Below are 19,336 nucleotides of genomic sequence, written 5' to 3'. Positions count from 1 at the left end.
CTCTCTGATTGGTCCGAGCACATGTCTCTCAAAGCCTTCACCACTGTGTAGCTACAGCGTCAGACGAGAGCGCAGACTGTCCCAGGAAGCAGCGATATCACTCGGCTAAAAGGCAGGACAAACGTGGGATCTCGACATTAGACGCGTTCTTTTTTAAATATTTAAAGTCTATTTCAAATCCACGCCGGGTTTGGTCAGTGATCTGTGCGTAGTTTTGCACCGACGTGAGCGATGTTTGCTCTGCAGCTCGTGGCGCCTCCAAACGGGCTCAATGCCTGAATATTGAGCTGAATTTTTGGACAAAAGACCAAATTGTTTCTCTGATTTCACCTGTCTTGTGGCTGGCGCCGAGCCAACTTTGACTCTGGAGCAGGACACGGAGGTAAGAGTGAACGTGTGGTGTTTGTGTGCATCATCACTGGTCTTATTACACTTCTATTCTATGTTATTGACCTGCATCTGCGCTCACTGCGTGTCAAATGTCTGGGTCTGTTTGTTACAGGCTGTTTTTACTCATTAAACGTCTTCAACCCGATATTACAAATGATGAAAGTGTCTTTGTGGCTTCTATTATTTAACACCTTTTACCTCGGCAATATCACTATGTTTTTAAACCTTCACGTATTGAATTTACCGCAGAACAAATGGCTGATACATTTTCTCATAGATAAATCTCTTATTTTGGCCATGTTTTAAAGGCTCATCATCATAGATTCCTTTGCTGCTAAAGTGCAGTTCTTTAGTTTGGAATCAAAACAGTGAAGTTTGTGGTTACCATGTTTGTAATAAGATAAGATAATGTGTATCACTTTTTACTCCACGTTCTGGACTTATTTGAACAGAAGAAGACATGATTCACTGGAGGACTGACTCACGGAATAACCACCACAACTTATATATCACTGAAATAGATGTTCAGTAATCAAAAAATTGTTATCTGAAATATACACAGACTCCAAGACATGCCATGTGATGACAGGAAAAGTACTATTTTACTTTACTACTGCCACTATACACTATATAGTTCCATTTTTCTAGGAGTACTATTACTTTACTACTGCCACTATACACTATATAGTTCCATTTTTCTAGGAGTACTATTACTTTACTACTGCCACTATACATTATATAGTTCCATTTTTCCAGGAGTACTATTACTTTACTACTGCCACTATACACTAGGGTTATGGAACTATATTATAGTTCCATTTTTGCAGTTTTCTGTTTGATTGCGACTAAACCTTTGATTATCTATAACCAGATTACCCCAAAATATATAATTAAAAATACTGATCTCCCTATTCTACAATATAAAAGTGTATTAACTATTCCTAATGCAGTTGTGCAGGTTGTTGGTTGCTGATCCGATTGCTTATTTCCTTATCCTGGTTTTTACTTTTATTTGCATGTGCGTATTTGTTAATTGAAGACTGTGTCGTGAGCCCATGGAAACTCTGCGAGCGCTGTGTGACTGGACTCTTTCATTGGAACGGAAAGGGCTTCCTGTGCACTCACTCTGTACTGTATCCAGGGTGGAGTGAGTCTGGCTTTTACTCCTTTTACGTTCAAGAATCTAACACCAAACTGAGATGTCCACGACACAAATCCATTCAGTCTGGATCAGTGGTTCTCAAATGGTGGTGCAGACACAACTGTGCGGCGGGGGGGGGGGGGTCCAAGTCATCATATCTTAGTTTATTTATATTGTTGGAGTCAGCATTGGGTTGTTCCCTGGTTTAGTCTTGCATGATCCTGATTCTGTCCTTTTCTTCTTCTTTTGTTAGACGTTTGACCTGATGTAGTTCAAGTTTTGTCTTAATTTAGTCCTGGTTTAATTCTTGAGTCGTGGTTTTGTCCGTGTTTGTTTTTGGTGTGGTCCAGTCTTCGGTTTAAGTCTCGGGTTTGTCCTGTTTGACAAGTCACACGGTCCAGGAAGTGCATTAAATTCCACTAAATGACTTTTTCTTTCATACAGATTTTAAAGAGGTTTGGGTTAAGTCCTGGTTTAGTCTATTTTCTGCTAGTTCAGTCTTCTTTTGTTAAGTCCAGGTTTAGTTTAAGAGTCGTGGTTGAGACGTGGCTCCAGTCGTGGATCCTCTTTGCAGTTGCAGGTTTAAATCTCATCCTGGTTTGTGGCTGGTTGTAATTTATAGCGGGGAGGTTTGGATTCGTTGTACCTCATTGCACCGTGTAAACATTACAACTGCTGCCTAATTTTACGACACAATAATATACGGATTTACACGCTGAGCTCTTTGTGAGTCCACTTTTCTAAAACGCAGTCATTTAGCTCATGCATAAGGGAAAGTGTTATTCATCTCTGGATTAGATGAGTGTTCCTTTGGTGTTGTTTCCACTGGAACATTTGCAAATTAGAGCTTTAGTGTAGTGTTTCTGACCTTTTATTGTTGGTAACTCGAGACAAACATTTGAAAACAATGTGCGTATGATTAACTGCATTTTACATACAAATGTTTCAATGATGACTTGGGCAAAATGGTTAAGTTTCACATAGAAAGCTCACGGCTCATGGAGCGTCTGTGTCGAAGCGTAGAAGACATTTCATAACTAGTGTTTACGTCTGTTCAGACTACATTCATGTGTCTGAGAATGCAAAGAAGTTGTGTCGAGATGTTTGTTCATAACGCAACTGAGTGCCTTAGATTGTAATGTACTTTCATGCAGACTATTTGCTTTTCGAAATACATCAGAATCAGAAAAGGTTTATTGCCATTGTCAATGAGCAGAATTCACAAACATAGGAACTTGTCTTGGTGATTCTGTGCAACATAAAACAATGGACAATGATAACATGACCTATATAAGTCAAAAAGAGAAACAACGTACATGTTTATGAGCTATAGCTGTACAATCTAATAAATGATTGGTCACAAATATCAAAGGTGTCCTCTGTAAACAAATGAGCCTGCCTTTTTATGAATATGAAACGTGGGATTCTTGTATTAGTTTAGCAGTGCATATTTCATGTGTCTTTTCTCCAACGTTAAAGCTCAGACATGTTTAAAATTAATTCTTATTTGAAAAAATGAATAAAATAGCAAGTTTAATCGCAATACTTTTCATGGTAATAAAAATAATTGATTGCTTTCCCCAAAATGTTATGCCACATGCTATTACATCTTCATCCTCTACATCAGTTTTCAAATTAGACCAGGAACGTCAGGAAATATAGGAATAGGAAATAAACTAAATTGACTGAACTAAAGGTTGTGCAGTGACTTGGCCTCCCTCCAGTGTTGATGGACAAGTTCTAGCTGCTGTATAATTCAAAGTGTCAACATTGACCTTTCACTTGTTTAGCGTGCCGCGTACTTACTTAACGTACCGACTTAACGCATTGACTTAACGCTCCCCGGCCCTTATTGTGCTCTAAGTGCTCTGAACACTCGAGTGCATCCATGGCTATAAATGTGATCTCTGTCATTATGAGGATAATAATATCGTCCGGACTTTTCTTTCCGTTGCTTCTTTTGGCCTCTGGGTTAAACTGAGCCTTCTAAAGTCGGACCAGTGGAATAAATATTCAGCCTGAGGGAGCGGCGTTTGTGTGGGTACATGGATAAAATAAGAGTCTGTTTTGAATGTTTTGCCTGGTAAGAAAATAAAAAAATTTAAAAAAGTCATTCAGTCCCTAGAAGTGGGAAGATTATCAAAATATAGATATACTGTATAGTTGTATGAATATTGTTTTGAAGATATGCAAAATTGGAATATTGACAATTGACTATATTGCTTATAGATATAACATGTTTTAAACAGAGCTGGTTGGACAAATGGAAAAATGTTTTGAACTTCCAAATTAGAGTGTTAAAATTGACTAAGTGTCAATAGTGTTCAATAGATGAGTTTAGTTTTAACTTGTGTCTTTTTTATGTAGTACCGTACTCATGTCTGATTAAGTTTTTTTGTTACCATCTTCTAAAAGTATTATTAATGATAATTATTGCCCACTCCTGAACTGTGCCCACTTCACAGCTCTGTGCCCACTTCACAGCTCTGTGCCCACTTCACAGCTCTGTGCCCACTTCACAGCTCTGTGCCCACTCCTGAACTGTGCCCACTCCTGAACTGTGCCCACTCCTGAACTGTGCCCCCCGTTCTCCACTGTCGGGACTCTCCATTCTTTAATGATTTTCTCAGAAGTCCGGAGGAAGTTTGTTGTTTTGGGGCGATTGTTGCAGATTGTTGGAGCGCGGAGGGGAAACTGGCCCCTGTCTAGACCAAACAGGGCCTATCAGAGTCCAGCCCAGAGCCTTTATCTCTGTGTGGGATAATGACGGCCCTCAAGCACACACTTCTAATATTCTGCAGACACCTTTAGTCTGAGGTCATTCACCCTGGTGTTTGTCAGTATGTAAACAAAGAAATTGTTTACTGTTGTATTACGTTGCAAGTTTATTTTTTTATCAGCTCTTTTTGTTGCATTTTTAAATAGTTTTTATTATATATATATATATATACATATATATATATATATATATATATATATATATATATATATATATATATATATATATATATATATATATATATATATATATATATATATATATATATATATATATATATATATATATATATATATATATATATATATATATATGTATGTATGTATGTATGTGTATATATATATATATATATATATGTATATGTATGTATGTATGTATGTATGTATGTGTATATATATATATATACATATATATATATATATGTATATATATGTGTATATATATATATATGTATATATATATATATATGTGTATATATATGTATATATATATATATGTATATATATATATGTATATATATGTATGTATGTATATATGTATATATATGTATCACCTGCCCCTCCTTAAACAGTACTTCTGGAGACGACTCGTTATCAATCTTTCCATCAATACTTCAAACGGTCTATTCCAGTTACTCTGTGGTTTTAAATTAGTTTTTCTTATATCACGACTGCTCACGTTGAGCTCAAACGTGGAATTAACAGCGTCCTGATTTGGTCCGAATTAGAGTTCAGTTGAGTTCTGATGTGCTGAAGATTCGGTTAATAAAAGATATCAATAAAAGATAACAATTTTGAAGAGAAGCTACTGATAACATCCTTTTATCTAGAGTTACAGATGAACAGATCCTTTTTCTGTTCTGAAACCTGATAACAATGCATACCAGAGCAGAGTAGATATTTTCCTTCACATGCCAGTAATTTACAACAACAAAAATCAAAATGTACCAGTTCTTTATGTAACTAGAGAACTGTATTGTATATATTTGCTTCTATTTCACACTTTTTCTCCACCATGTCCCTCTAAATCTGTAAAAATGCAACGTATTGCGGCGTCACAAAGGCGTAATTCTTGCATGCGTTTTGTTTCGTCCAGGAAAACATGGCCATGACGGGAGGGACTGCGGCCGCCCTTCCCATGAGCAACCACACGAGAGAGCGGGTGACCGTGGCCAAACTGACGCTGGAGAACTTCTACAGCACGCTGCTCACTCAGCACGAGGAGCGGGAGATGAGGTACGGATGCTGGAAGCGCACGTGAAGGTCGAGCAGGTCCACCACATGGAGTTTGCACGAGAATATACATGTTAATCGGGTACAGTTGATTGTACCATATTTTCTGCACTATAAGGCGCATTTGGATTATGAATGGTCTATTTTTGAAATGTTTTCATATATAAGGCGCATTAAGCCAAACAAAACGTGTACCACACAAAATCGCTTCGAGGTCAGTAAGCACAACCAGAATTCATCCATATATAAGGCGCACTGTCGTTTTTTGACAAAATGAAAGGCTTTTAAGTGCGCTGTATAGTGCAGAAAGTACGGTAATAGTTATTAGTGACTTTACAGTACCTTTTTATATACAGCACCATCACAGACTTTAGCTTTTTTAGTCTAGGTTCAAGACGTATTTATTCAGACTGGCTTTTAACACACTGTAATGTAGTGACACTTTATTTTATTAAGGTTTTTACTTACCGTATTTTCTGGACCATAAGTCGCACCGGAGTATAAGTCGCACCAGCCAAAAAATGCATAATAGAGAGGAAAAAAACATAAGTCACACTGGAGTATGAAATGCAGTTGCAAGTTTGAAAATGACAAATAATATCACATATAAGTCACTCCGGAGTATAAGTATATAAGTATAAATATAAGTCGCACCCCGGCCAAAACTATGAAAAAAGTAATACGGTAAATACGGTAGTTTTATGTTTTGTATTGCCTTGATTTTTATTGTGACGCACTTTGGTCACATTGAGTGTTGCAAAGGGCTATGAAGATTGATTGATTGATTGATTGATTGAGTAACCAACATATATTCTTTAAAATTGTAAAGTAAATATTTAAAATTCAAGATACTTACAACAGACGTGAGGTAACCAGGTAGTTTGTCTTTGGGGTCAAACAGATTAGCCTCACAATTATCCACCTGAAAACTAGAGTAAACGCACGACAACTCTCCCGCTCTCGAGTGTCGCCAACCTGATCCGTGTTCACTGTCGTCCAGAGTGTCGTCCAGAGTGTCACAACTTAACACCAGGTTTGATTACACGTCCAGCCTGGGTTAAGATATCCAATACTCACTTTTACAATGTCATGTCAACAGGCTAAACGGGCCGTGTTTAAAGTCAAGGGCTGAACAATGTGGAAAACATCGACGTGCGTTTGCGACTGTGCTAGTTTGGCGTTCATAGTGTTGGAAAGGAAAGACTGAAAAATACAGTGCATTTCAGAAGATGTGTTTAAAGATCTACATTACAAGCATCAGACCCCACATATTTAGTTCTCTACAGAGGGTATTATAATGTGATTTTGTCGTTTTTGAATACCATATTCAATGCGCACTAGATTAAAAGGCGCACTGTCAATGAATAGTCTATTTTTGCTCATTTTTCATATACCGTATTTTCCGGACTATAAGTCGCACCAGCCAAAAACTGCATAAGAGAGAAGAAAAAAACATATTTAAGTCGCACTGGAGTACATGTTACAAGTGTGAAAATAACAAATAATATCACGTATAAATCGCTCCGGAGTATAAGTATATAAGTTGCACCCCGGCCAAAACTATGAAAAAAGGTGTGACTTTTAGTCCGGGAAATACGGTATGAGGCGCACCGGACAAAACAAAAATCCATATACAAGGCGCACTGTTGTTTTTTGAGAAAGTTAAAGGCTTTTAAGTGCACTTTATAGTGCGGAAAATACGGTAGTAAAATTGTGATTTTGATTGAATTGCAACCAATTGTCTGGGCAATTTTTTTTTCATATTTTCTAGGCAGAAGAAGCTTGAAAAGGCCATGGAAGATGAAGGGTTACCGGACGAAGAAGTGAGTTTACGTCTTTGACCACATAACGTATACTTTATATGTTGTTTTATGAATTATTTGAGCTAATTCATGTCTATAATTTTTTTCCCCACAGAAAGTAATGCGTCGCTCACAACACGCCCGCAAAGAGACAGAGTTTTTGCGGCTGAAAAGGACTCGACTGGGACTGGACGATTTTGAGTCTCTAAAAGTGATCGGACGGGGTGCTTTTGGAGAGGTGCGTTTTGAAAATAACCAAAATGTATAATAACTAAAGACGCCATGTGCATCACGTCTACGAGATATTTAGTGGTAATTCTTCACGGTTTAAAAAAGCAGATGGGAGCTTTTAATTATGTGAAATTTTATATTGCGTGTCTGCTAACAGAAGTAAACTTACAAGCGTTTTACACAACCCCTGAAGTCACTGTAGACACTAGAATACAAGCGACTTATTGTGGCCTGTGTCTCTAAAGCTAACATACCATTCATTCCCACGCTGTAATAAAATATTGTAAGATATGGCATTCAAAAAGGGCAATTCGTATAGATAAATTAACCAAAGGGGTATAACACCATGTAATAAAGATAGAGAAATTGCCGTAGCTTTTAAAAACAGAGATAAAACCTTTGCTAAATAGAAAAAATGAGTTTAAAAGATGAAATTGGTTTGTCAGATACTTATACTTTGTCGACTCTCAGGTTCGATTGGTTCAGAAGAAAGACACGGGACACATCTACGCCATGAAGATCCTGAGAAAGGCCGACATGCTGGAGAAGGAGCAGGTACAAACATATTATTACAGCTGTATTTTTCACGTGGCGTTCAAAGCACGTGAGCTGACGGGTGTTTTCCTCGTCCAGGTTGCACACATCCGAGCGGAGAGGGACATTCTGGTGGAGGCGGACGGCGCGTGGGTCGTCAAAATGTTCTACAGTTTCCAGGATAAAAGGAACCTCTACCTCATCATGGAGTTTCTACCCGGAGGTGAAGGGGCATTTCCCAAACACGTCGAATTAAGCGCAAGTTTTTAAAATTCAGCATTGTTTTGAAATTATGCTTAAACTGCGTATGACAGGTTTTTACGGTTTTCTAATTTTCACCTTATTTGGTGTGTTTATACTTGTAATTTATAGTTTTACACCAATCGAGTAACTATTTGTAGGGAAAATGTTGAAAAATCTGTAGAAAATTACTCATTCCAGACATGGTTTATGCATACATTACACAAAGAAACAACTTTGTCACATTCTAAACGTAACTCAACAAAATAAAGGCGCTCTCATATATTTTAATTCGTCAAATAAAAATACTTGTGACATTAGATATGTTTTTTTCAGTGTTTGCTGGGTCATTTCTTAGTGTGATATCATCAATTCCAAACAGGAAGTGAAATTAGAAACCTAAAAAATGAGCTATTCTGGGATAACAGTTTTTTTTTAATCAATTTTAGCAACAATTTAAATATATAAAACTTAACTGCATTTTAGTTTGGTGAGTCATCCAACCTGTCATAGGCGTGTATATATATTATTATTATTATTATCATTGACCTATGCTATCAATGGAATTTTAAATGTGAGCCTTTAGAGGAAGTCGATAGCTACTGCAGTATAAAGCGTCTAAGTCCGGTACTATGTTCGTGGTCAAATCAATGTCGTAACCCTGGTTCTAAGAAAATGGCTCTTTGCCATATCGCACCCCCACAATGCATCATGTTTTTTTACTGCGTCGGTAGGAGACATGATGACTCTGCTGATGAAGAAGGATACTCTGTCCGAGGAGGCCACTCAGTTCTACATCGCAGAGACCGTTCTGGCCATCGACTCCATCCACCAACTGGGATTCATCCACCGAGACATCAAACCCGACAACCTGCTGCTCGACTCCAGGGTAAAGGCGCACACTGGGACAAACGTGTAATGCATAAATGACACGTATGATGAATCAGCACGGTTGCCATAGTGATATACAATTTTTAAAACGACATATAGTATCTTTGAATGGGGGGAAAGTCTTGGAATCCATGACTAGAGCTGTTTTTAAGACGACAAGACGCATTTTGAAAGTAGAAAAAATGATCTTAAAATATACATAATTACCACAAAATTCAAATTTTGTGAAAGCAGTAGGCCCCTGTGGTTTGTTTTTACGTTATGCGCTATGGGGAAATGCGTTCTGGACCATCGGACTGGCCTGGCAGCTCTGGACCGGTTTAAGCCAGCAATGCCCAGTGCGGTGAATGAAATCAAAAAAAGATATGGCGTCCGTGGTTGAACTTTTATTTTTCTACAGGGCCATGTAAAGCTGTCAGATTTTGGCTTGTGTACGGGACTGAAAAAAGCACATCGGACTGAGTTTTACAGAAACCTCACGCACAACCCGCCCAGCGACTTCTGTGAGTTCAACATCCATCGTTTACGTGTTATTAATATTATGTACAGAAAACATTTGAGCCCCATTGTTGCTTTGTCTTGTAGCTTTTCAAAACATGAACTCCAAAAGGAAAGCGGAGACGTGGAAAAAGAACAGAAGACAGCTGGTAAGGAAAAACGACACGCTTCCGATAAAAAACTGCTGCTTCAGTTACCGCGCTGACGTTCCTCTTGTGTGCGCCAGGCCTATTCCACAGTGGGGACCCCGGACTACATCGCCCCGGAGGTCTTCATGCAAACGGGTTACAACAAACTGTGCGACTGGTGGAGTCTGGGAGTCATCATGTACGAAATGCTCATCGGTGAGTGGCCATTTAGAAGGACAATTTATTTTAAAGACGCTCTATGTAACTGTTCAGCTCTGGTGGATGATCCGACCTGCTTTGTCCTCTATTATTATTATTAACTATAATTGTTTTTACATGGAATGTCCCACTGTATGGCATTAATCTTGGGTATCTATTTTGCATTTATTCACTGACCTGTAACTGCCTGTCTCCATGGAGTTGGATACATTTAATGCTATACTGTGGAACATTCACCAAGCTCCACCTAAGCTAATATGTTGCTCTACTTTAAGCTAAATCTGGATTATATCAGGTTTATATAAGGGGTAAACCTGGTCTGACAGTAGTTTTGGCCTGGGTGCGACTTACTTATATACTTATATTTATACTTATATACTTATACTTACATTCCAGAGCGACTTGATTGTGATATTATTTGTTATTTATTTTCATACTTGCAACTACATTTCATACTCCAGTGCAACTTATATATATCTTTTTCTTTTCTATAATGCATTTTTTGGTGCGACTTATTGTCCGGAAAATACAATATATATTTGTCTTTATATAAAACCAATATTCAATCTTCAGAGAGCCCCCTATACCACTAGTGTTATATGGTCCACAGTTTGAGAAACGCTGTACTAGACAAAGCAATTACCTTTTATATTATCATTATCATTAAAGGCGCAATGGACGATTTTTCGGCGATTTGAGAACGCAGGCGGAAGTGCGCATGCGCACTCCCCCGTGCAGACTGATACAACACACACGTGCGTTTGTTTATTAGCGCAACGGAGCGCATCGCATCTCTCGTCTCCCGTAGATTTCTGTCCACTTCTGCGTCAGCTCGAACTGTCTTTCTCCGTCTTCATTTTGCCCCGTACACTGAGGGAACTATATTATGATAGATCCATGCGCTTAGGCACGCGGAAACGTGGGGACGAACCGCACGCGGCTGCAGGTGAGCGGTAGGTGTGTTTTATGAGTGATACGTGGCAGGACAAATGATTTATCCACGCCACGAGGAAATATGATAAAAAAAATTGCCGAAAAAAATCGTCCATTCCACCTTTAACATTTTAAGTACATTACGTTTCCTACTATTTATTGTGTTCAGTAACCTGTTTCCTCACTTTGCACGTGACAATAACTCCCTCTGGTCGTGTTTGACTTTAAATATTTATGTTTAGTATGACATGTGTTTTTTGCTGCAGGTTACCCTCCGTTCTGTTCAGAGACGCCTCAGGAAACATACAGAAAGGTCATGAACTGGAAAGAGACTCTGGTTTTTCCTCCTGAAGTGCCCATCTCAGAGCGTTCTAAGGACCTAATACTACGGTAATCATTAACCTGTTCCACTACTAATTCCACTACCCCCACTCCTACTACTACTATTACTACTACAAGCCAAAGACCTAATGTAAAGGTAATTATTACTAGTACTACCACTACATACTAACCTGTACTACTCTTACAACTATGAATAAATAGCATATCCTTTATTTTTTTTAATTCAACACAGGATTGACTCGATTTCTGGATACATGCAGTTTGTAAATCAGCAGTTGAACTCTGAGTCCTTCTAGTGGTGGAAATATTACACGACACGTTTGTTACCTTAAAATTAAATGATATTTGGGACATTATCATCATAGTCCATGCAATTCTTTAACTCCAGCTTCTCAATCAGCTCACATTATATCATATCACACTTTTACTTTTACTTAAATGTAACCTACCAAAGGGACGTCGTGAGCAGGCTACAGATGGATCTATAATCGTAGCGTAATACTTTGTTGTCTGTTTCAGGTACTGCACAGATGCTGAGAACCGGATCGGCGCCGGGAGCGTCGATGAAATTAAGAGTCACCAGTTTTTCGAGCCGGTTGACTGGGAGCACATCAGGTAAAGGGACGGAAGACCAATGAAATCACTGGTTTAATGTAGAGGATGCAAACAAAGGTCATAAATGCAAACCAAAAAAAAACAATACACCCTGCTAAACCTGTGTTTAGCTTAGTTTAGCCGTTCTCACTTCAGTAGTCTGTCAAATGTTGATGCTGAACAACCTCAAAACCACCAGATACTTTAACAGCTAACTTTCTGTGAAGAAAAGAGGACTAGTTAAGGGACAGAGAGTGGGTTCGAGCAAGTTTGAGAACCAAATCATAAGCAGTGGACATGTAATAAGGCTTAAAGAAGGCTGAATATGTATAATATGTATAATCATAACGATGAGTTCTCCGTGAGTCGTTACCTTTCTTTCTCTGTAGGGAACGACCTGCTGCGATCTCTATTGAAATCAAAAGCATTGACGACACTTCAAACTTTGACGACTTCCCTGAGTCGGACATCCTCCAGCCAGGTATGACGAGTAAGTTTGCCATTTTTTAATTTCCTTTTATCCTGTTTTATCTCATTGAAACGTTGACATTGCGCTGATTCATCAATAAATAGACGAGGCTGGAAGTGTGAGTGTCCTTGCATCAATTCAATTTAATGAATGTTTTTGATAATGCATCTGATATTGGCTAAAGTGGATGCGCTTTATGGAATAGTAACCTTTTTTCTTTTTCCTTTTTTTGTCACAGCCAACACCACAGAACCCGACTTCAAATCCAAGGACTGGGTCTTCCTGAACTACACTTACAAGCGCTTCGAAGGCCTGACACAACGAGGCACCATCCCCACGTACATGAAGGCAGGGAAAGCTTGACCACCTCCGCATGGATACAGGTCATAAACGGACTAAACGGACACAGGGTCACTGGGCCATCGGGCCGCGCTGGATCTGAGGGCTGTAGCGCTCTCCCTCTCTAAATTCATCACAACTTCGAAAAGCCCGTTTCGCCTCCCGAAGGGCGAAGAAGGAAAAAAGCATTGTCGACGTCTTTCTGCAATACCTCTGAGCCATAGCTATAGAGCCGCCTCGCCGAGTAGGACGCAACATTAGCATATCTGCATGGTCGGCGCCGCACTCGCCTCTGGAAAAATGTACCGCCCGCAAAAAAAAAGGAACTTAAAACCGCTTCGTTACAGTTCAGACGCTCGTGGCTACATTGGCTCCGAGCAAACAGATGTGGCAGAGGGATAAGAAAGGGGAGATTTCTTTGTCCCTCGATGGGGAGAGTAAAGATCTGTAATCATAAATCAAGATGAGTAACTGTTAAAACGTTGACTTAGACTCTGCGCACGAAAGAGTAAAAATAACAGGCTACTATAATGATTGTAGAAACTAATGCTAGTCCAAAACCAATTCCTCAATTACTATGAATAGATGTAGTTTTGTGTTATTCCAGTGTTCTACGTTTGATGCCCAGACATTATGACAGCTTTCTTTGCGGCGTTTGCATGTTCTCCTTCTGTCTTGTTAGGTTTTCTCTTGATTCCCCCGTCAACCCAAACCAGATTAGGCTTTTCTCCCTCTCGATAAAGGTCACCGAGCGCGGCAATGTGTCCACACGCCGCAGCAGAGGTCAAATCTAGTTCTATTTTTGACTAAAGCAAACCGCATTCTGTCCGTAGCAAACATAAACGTAAACATGAGATAAAACTTCTCTTTGTGTGTTAAAAGCCGCAGAATAAAGAGGCATTGTTTTGTAGTCGAACGTGGTGTAGGGAGAAGATAGTAATGAGGTGGTTTTATAGGTTCTGGTGATAAAATAGAAGGCCCATAAACATAAACTACTTCATGGAGAACAATAGTGTGTCTGTTCTCCTCTGGACCTGTATTTTTTAGTGTATAGTTATGAGTCATAAGTCTGATCAGTAATAATGCTGGATCTGCACTTGTGGTTCACCGTATAGAGCGTTTAATGCCAATCCAAGTGTATTAAAATGTGCCAGCGGTAATGCTTTTGACACGGTTCATTGATCAATTATCCTGGGTCTCTTTCGCCATTCGTGGAAACACCGATGTCCGTCTTCTGCCCTCTTCCACAAGTCTTTGCTCCGAGCTAACTAGACCAATCGCTAAAGTTAGTAACCAAAGATTGTTGAGATGTAGCAATCGCCTAAAAAAAGAACACTGCACTAAACATAAAACTACCTTGACGGCTACGGTTCATTCGTACGACACGCGCTTGGCTTCGCGACACGCAATCGCGGCTCATTCACAGGAGGACGGAGACTGATTTTGCTATGGTTTGCTATTCTGTTTTAAATGGGCTGAAGTTCAATAGAGACGAGCTATACGGGCGGCTCTAATTCTCTCTAATTCAAAATACTCGTTACGTTCAGTGGCTTATCCTGATGTGTACCTTTTTTTAGCGTAAGTTGTCAGTTTGTTGTGTGATGATGAGAAAAAACATGGGTATAAAACTCGATAAGCTGGATAAGATTTGTCGTTTTTCCAAATGTCTACAGAGGGATTCCAGTCTGATGCGGTTCACTGTAGGACTTTACATTTGTGGGTTCTAATCTTGCGTTTTCTGCTGTTAAAGACGTTTGTGACTTTGAAAAAAATAGTGTTTCCCATTACTAGAGAGGACTGTAGCATGACCCTAGTTTTCCGGTCATGAAACAAACTTTAAATTGCTAAAAGTAAGTTACTTCTTGTAAAAAAAAAAAGAAGTAAAAAATACTGCATAAATTAAAAAACAATAAGCAAATGGCATAGCAAATGATTTCAATAAAGATTACCTGTGCCCCACAATCAACAAAACAAAACAGGAAGCACTGGTAACATATAACTATATTGTTTTATTTGAATATGACTGTTAACAACATCAAGACTACATTGAATAATAAAATAACTCTGATAAAGTCCTATTCAGAAATCTCTCTCTATGGACATTTGCAAATACATGAAAAGTGATGCATCTTGGGATCTGAGAATAAGGGTTTGGCTAATACTAGTTGTGTAAATGTATGTAAATATAGAAGACACAACCTGCTCTAAGCCATTGTTTCAAAGGCAGTGTACGTTGTAGAGAAGAAGTGCTATTTTTGTCATGTTCTGTGCCGTAACAAGAAGTCTATAGAGGCTGCGTGGAGGATTCAACTGTATTTCAGACAATACAGAGCTCAGTTAGGACTTGAATTTAACACCACGTCACTTTAACACTTGTAGGGAATATAAACAAATCTATATAAATATCTTAAAAGAAGGAATATTTATCCCTAAAGGACCAAACTAGCACCGGGACTCTCATGTGTTTGAAAGTGGTGATGTAGGCTTTGTAATAGAGGTCATTTTAAGAGAAACGTGTACTAAACTTTACAAAGAGGACAATATTTACTCATGTCTAATTTTAGCGGAAATCTCTTTGTCCTCAGCAGTTGTTAGCCTAGCATTCACCCTAATAAACATTTTAGTCTGAGAGGAAAAGATGCTAATGCAACTACATCATGTGTTTAATTTGTGACATTACTGTGGGCAGTTCAATTGTTCACAAATGGGTCACAGTTCTCTTAAAGATTTTATAGTGTTTACAGGTTTTATAGTTGCGTTCACAAACATTTCCGTTTGGCAAGTAAAATCAATGAACCTAGATAGATTTTGAAATCATGTTTTACCGTTCAACTTTTTCCCTTCATGTTTCTGTTCGGACAAGTTTGTTCTACTCTCGCTCCACTGGAGACGGGTGGGTCAGCTGCCAATCACTGCTGTAACGACTAAATGTGCTCTGAGTTATGACTAATAATAGAGATATAATTCCTTTGTAAAAAAAAAACTGATCTTATGCTGTCGGTGAAGGACTAAGTTTGTCTGGACCTAGTTTATGTCACCAAGTGTAAATATAGATAGAAACTTGTCTTTAGAGTGAACGGGAAAAGCTTATGTTCGTTCACTGGATTTTATGTTGACAAAAAGCTTAAAATAATAAAACAAATAAAAAACAGTAGCGTGTGCATTTTTCTTCTCGTGGGAACACCATTCACTTTAAAGTCTTTCTCATAAACAAGATGAGTATGAGTTCATCGCTGATTTGCCATCATGGAGTAAATTAGTAGATAAAAACAGTAGCGAAACAAAAGCTATAGTTCTATCTACATAATTAACATGTATCTCGAATTTTGTTTTGTGCTTGAATGTTGAGCTCCTTTTCTTTTGTTTTGTTTTGTTTTTGACCAAACCACAATAAATAAATAATTGAATCAATGTATCCATAGCAACAGGTGTCAACAGATATTTGATGGCCCAGGGCAAGAAGCTTCACATGTGCCCTCCTCTGTTGTAAATAAGAGGGTCCGGTTCTGGGCCCTTAAGACACCGGGGCCTGGGTCTACTTCACTGCACAGCAAAAGCATGCACTGGTTTTGGTTTTATGTGTCTATACAAGCGCTGATGGTTAGTAATAACATTGAATCTAGTAAAATATCCAAATGAATAATTTATTTTTGATGGTATGAAACAATCCCTTTAAATGCAGTTTTGGAGAATGTGGACAGGTTTGGCTTCTCTTTTTGTACATGTTTACTCCAGTAGCCTGGCACCTACAGTGATGTGCATATACCATAATATAATAGATCCATGGTGTATACCTACATGATCCTACTATTAGCCTGGCACTTACATTGATGGGCGTATACCTACATGATCCTACTATAAGCCTGCACCTACAGTGATGGGCGTATACATACATGACCCTACCATAAGCCTGCACCTACAGTGATGGGCGTATACCTACATGATCCTACTATAAGCCTGCACCTACAGTGATGGGCGTATACATACATGATCCTACTATAAGCCTGGCACCTACAGTGATGGGCGTATACCTACATGATCCTACTATAAGCCTGCACCTACAGTGATGGGCGTATACATACATGATCCTGCTATAAGTCTGGCACCTACAGTGATGGGCGTATACCTACATGATCCTACTATAAGCCTGGCACCTACAGTGATAGGCGTATACCTACATGATCCTACTATAAGCCTGGCACCTACAGTGATAGGCGTATACATACATGATCCTACCATAAGCCTGGCACCTACAGTGATGGGCGTATACCTACATGATCCTACTATAAGCCTGGCACCTAAAGTGATAGGCGTATACATACATGATCCTACTGTAAGCCTGGCACCTACAGTGATGGGCGTATACATACATGATCCTACCATAAGCCTGGCACTTACAGTGATGGGCGTATACATACATGATCCTACTATAAGCCTGGCACCTACAGTGATGGGCGTATACATACATGATCCTACCATAAGCCTGCACCTACAGTGATGGGTGTATACATACATGATCCTACTATAAGCCTGCACCTACAGTGATGGGCGTATACATACATGATCCTACCATAAGCCTGGCACTTACAGTGATGGGCGTATACATACATGATCCTACTATAAGCCTGGCACCTACAGTGATGGGCGTATACATACATGATCCTACCATAAGCCTGCACCTACAGTGATGGGCGTATACATACATGATCCTACTATAAGCCTGGCACCTACAGTGATGGGCGTATACATACATGATCCTACCATAAGCCTGCACCTACAGTGATGGGCGTATACCTACATGATCCTACCATAAGCCTGGCACCTACAGTGATGGGCGTATACCTACATGATCCTACCATAAGCCTGGCACCTACAGTGATGGGCGTATACATACATGATCCTACTATAAGCCTGGCACCTACAGTGATGGGCGTATACATACATGATCCTACCATAAGTCTGCACCTACAGTGATGGGCGTATACCTACATGATCCTACCATAAGTCTGCACCTACAGTGATGGGCGTATACCTACATGATCCTACCATAAGCCTGGCACCTACAGTGATGGGCGTATACATACATGATCCCATCATAAAAAGAATCCCTCCCCTCAAAAAAGAAACTCGTTGCACTGAGCCATTACAACCTCTAGAGGGAGCGCTTTGTTTTTATAAACCACATGAAGTTAATCCAGGTCATCTGAGCGAGAACAAGAATGAACCCCCCCATAACTTTCCAATGTATCCATCTACTTAACATTACATCACGTTTCACCAACAGTGCAACATGTAGCTTCATTCCTGCTCCCTCAGTCTCTTTAGGTTAATACAGCTCCACCACAAACTATGCTGTTACTCATAGTTTGAAGCAAGAGGGTCTGGGATTTACCCTGCTCTGCTGCCTAATCCAGCAGGCAGTAGTTTAACCTGGGTGTGTCCTGAGGTATTTCCAGGTGTGCTATGAAAACACTTCAGATATCAGATTCACACATGCATTCAATGAAGCAATGTGCCATTTTGGAATGTTCTGAGTAAAACCATGAACCACAAAAACATCACATTTTATGCCAGATCTAGACAAAGTAGCACAGATAATAGTCACACCACATTTTTTTATTTGATTTATTAGGCCCGAGCGCCACAAGCTGGCGAGAGGCCTATTAATCTCGTAAGGCCGTGCGAAGCACGGCTGCGAAAGTGCGCACGTAGTGCGCACGAAATCGAGCGCGAAGCGCTCGCCCACTTCCAAACACTCACTAACGCACTCCTCCACTCATGCACGCCCCGTGCATACTAATTAGTTGTAGGAAAATGGAACATTACCGTTGTAAACGGGCGAAGCCCGTGCAAAAGTTCGCACTAAACGAGCACTTTACATTGGGATGACGACCGCGAAGCGGTCGTCATCCCCATATAAAGCACTCATTTGCGCTAAGTAGCTCACGAATACGTTCCCCATCTCTTGCATGTTCCGTGCATATAAGCATGTAATGCAAAAATTGAACATTATTACTGTATAGAGGGCCAAAAACACAAAGTGGGCGGAGCCCACTCAAAATTATCGAAAGTACCCGTCAGTGACCAGGGACCCACACCATGAGGTAGGAAAGCGCGAGCGCTTTCCGAAAATGTATAGTTTATGATATTTGAAAAATGGGAAACATTGTTTTCGCATCGGAATATTATTCTTTCTTTCTTTCTTTCTTCTTCTTCTCGGGACCAACCCCCCTATTTTTCACCCAGTGAACATTGACGAAAAGTCACAAAAATTTGCACACCTCTAAAAATCGTGCCTCTCTACATTCTGGCTATTTCCCTTTTCTAAAATAAAAAAAATTGGCGCGTCAGCGCCACCAAATGTACCAAAAATGCATTGAGAGATGGGAAATGACCCAAAAAAAATCTGATCGTAGAATCATGAAATTTGGCGCAGAGGTAGATGGTGACAAGAGAAGTAAAAAATATTATTACGGCAACGCCGTCCCCCGAACCAAATGTCGGCCATATTGCTTCAAAAATGGCTAAACATGACTTCGGAGTTTTTCCAAACGTCGTACTTTTACGAACTCCT

The 19,336-nt window shown here is 39.5% G+C and overlaps 1 protein-coding gene across 2 annotated transcripts; it reads left to right on the top strand.

Moving 5' to 3' along the window:
• The first annotated feature begins 81 nt into the window (after positions 1-81).
• On the top strand, positions 82-15,771 carry LOC140368089 (serine/threonine-protein kinase 38-like). 2 transcript variants are annotated; one of them, XM_072454961.1, is made up of 14 exons: positions 82-382; positions 5,406-5,545; positions 7,314-7,365; positions 7,460-7,582; positions 8,047-8,130; positions 8,209-8,332; positions 9,084-9,238; positions 9,641-9,743; positions 9,826-9,887; positions 9,965-10,082; positions 11,285-11,408; positions 11,880-11,975; positions 12,344-12,435; positions 12,662-15,771. In XM_072454961.1, exons 2-14 carry the CDS (start codon positions 5,412-5,414, stop codon positions 12,784-12,786), a joined length of 1,392 nt encoding a protein of 463 aa, XP_072311062.1. In that variant the 5' UTR covers positions 82-382; positions 5,406-5,411; the 3' UTR covers positions 12,787-15,771. The 2 variants fall into 2 exon arrangements, with proteins under 2 accessions (XP_072311062.1, XP_072311061.1); XM_072454960.1 differs by having other exon boundaries at positions 86-382; positions 12,344-12,444.
• Positions 15,772-19,336: the final 3,565 nt, after the last annotated feature.

The sequence above is a fragment of the Eucyclogobius newberryi genome, unplaced genomic scaffold, assembly GCF_026437365.1.
Source record: "Eucyclogobius newberryi isolate DKJ021-1_F unplaced genomic scaffold, fEucNew1.0.hap1 SCAF_2, whole genome shotgun sequence".
In the NCBI taxonomy this organism is placed as follows: Eukaryota; Metazoa; Chordata; class Actinopteri; order Gobiiformes; family Gobiidae; genus Eucyclogobius; species Eucyclogobius newberryi.
This window is presented reverse-complemented; position numbering and strand designations above follow the sequence as displayed.

What these genes read in the sequence shown, in the direction of transcription:
- LOC140368089 (XM_072454960.1), top strand. Translation starts at nt 5,412, where the DNA reads ATGGCCATGACGGGAGGGACTGCGGCCGCCCTTCCCATGAGCAACCAC. An exon ending in AAGGGTTACCGGACGAAGAA is followed by an intron (nt 7,366 to 7,459) that starts GTGAGTTTACGT and finishes TTTTCCCCACAG; the next exon opens with AAAGTAATGCGTCGCTCACA. An exon ending in CCTCCAGCCAGGTATGACGA is followed by an intron (nt 12,445 to 12,661) that starts GTAAGTTTGCCA and finishes TTTTTGTCACAG; the next exon opens with CCAACACCACAGAACCCGAC.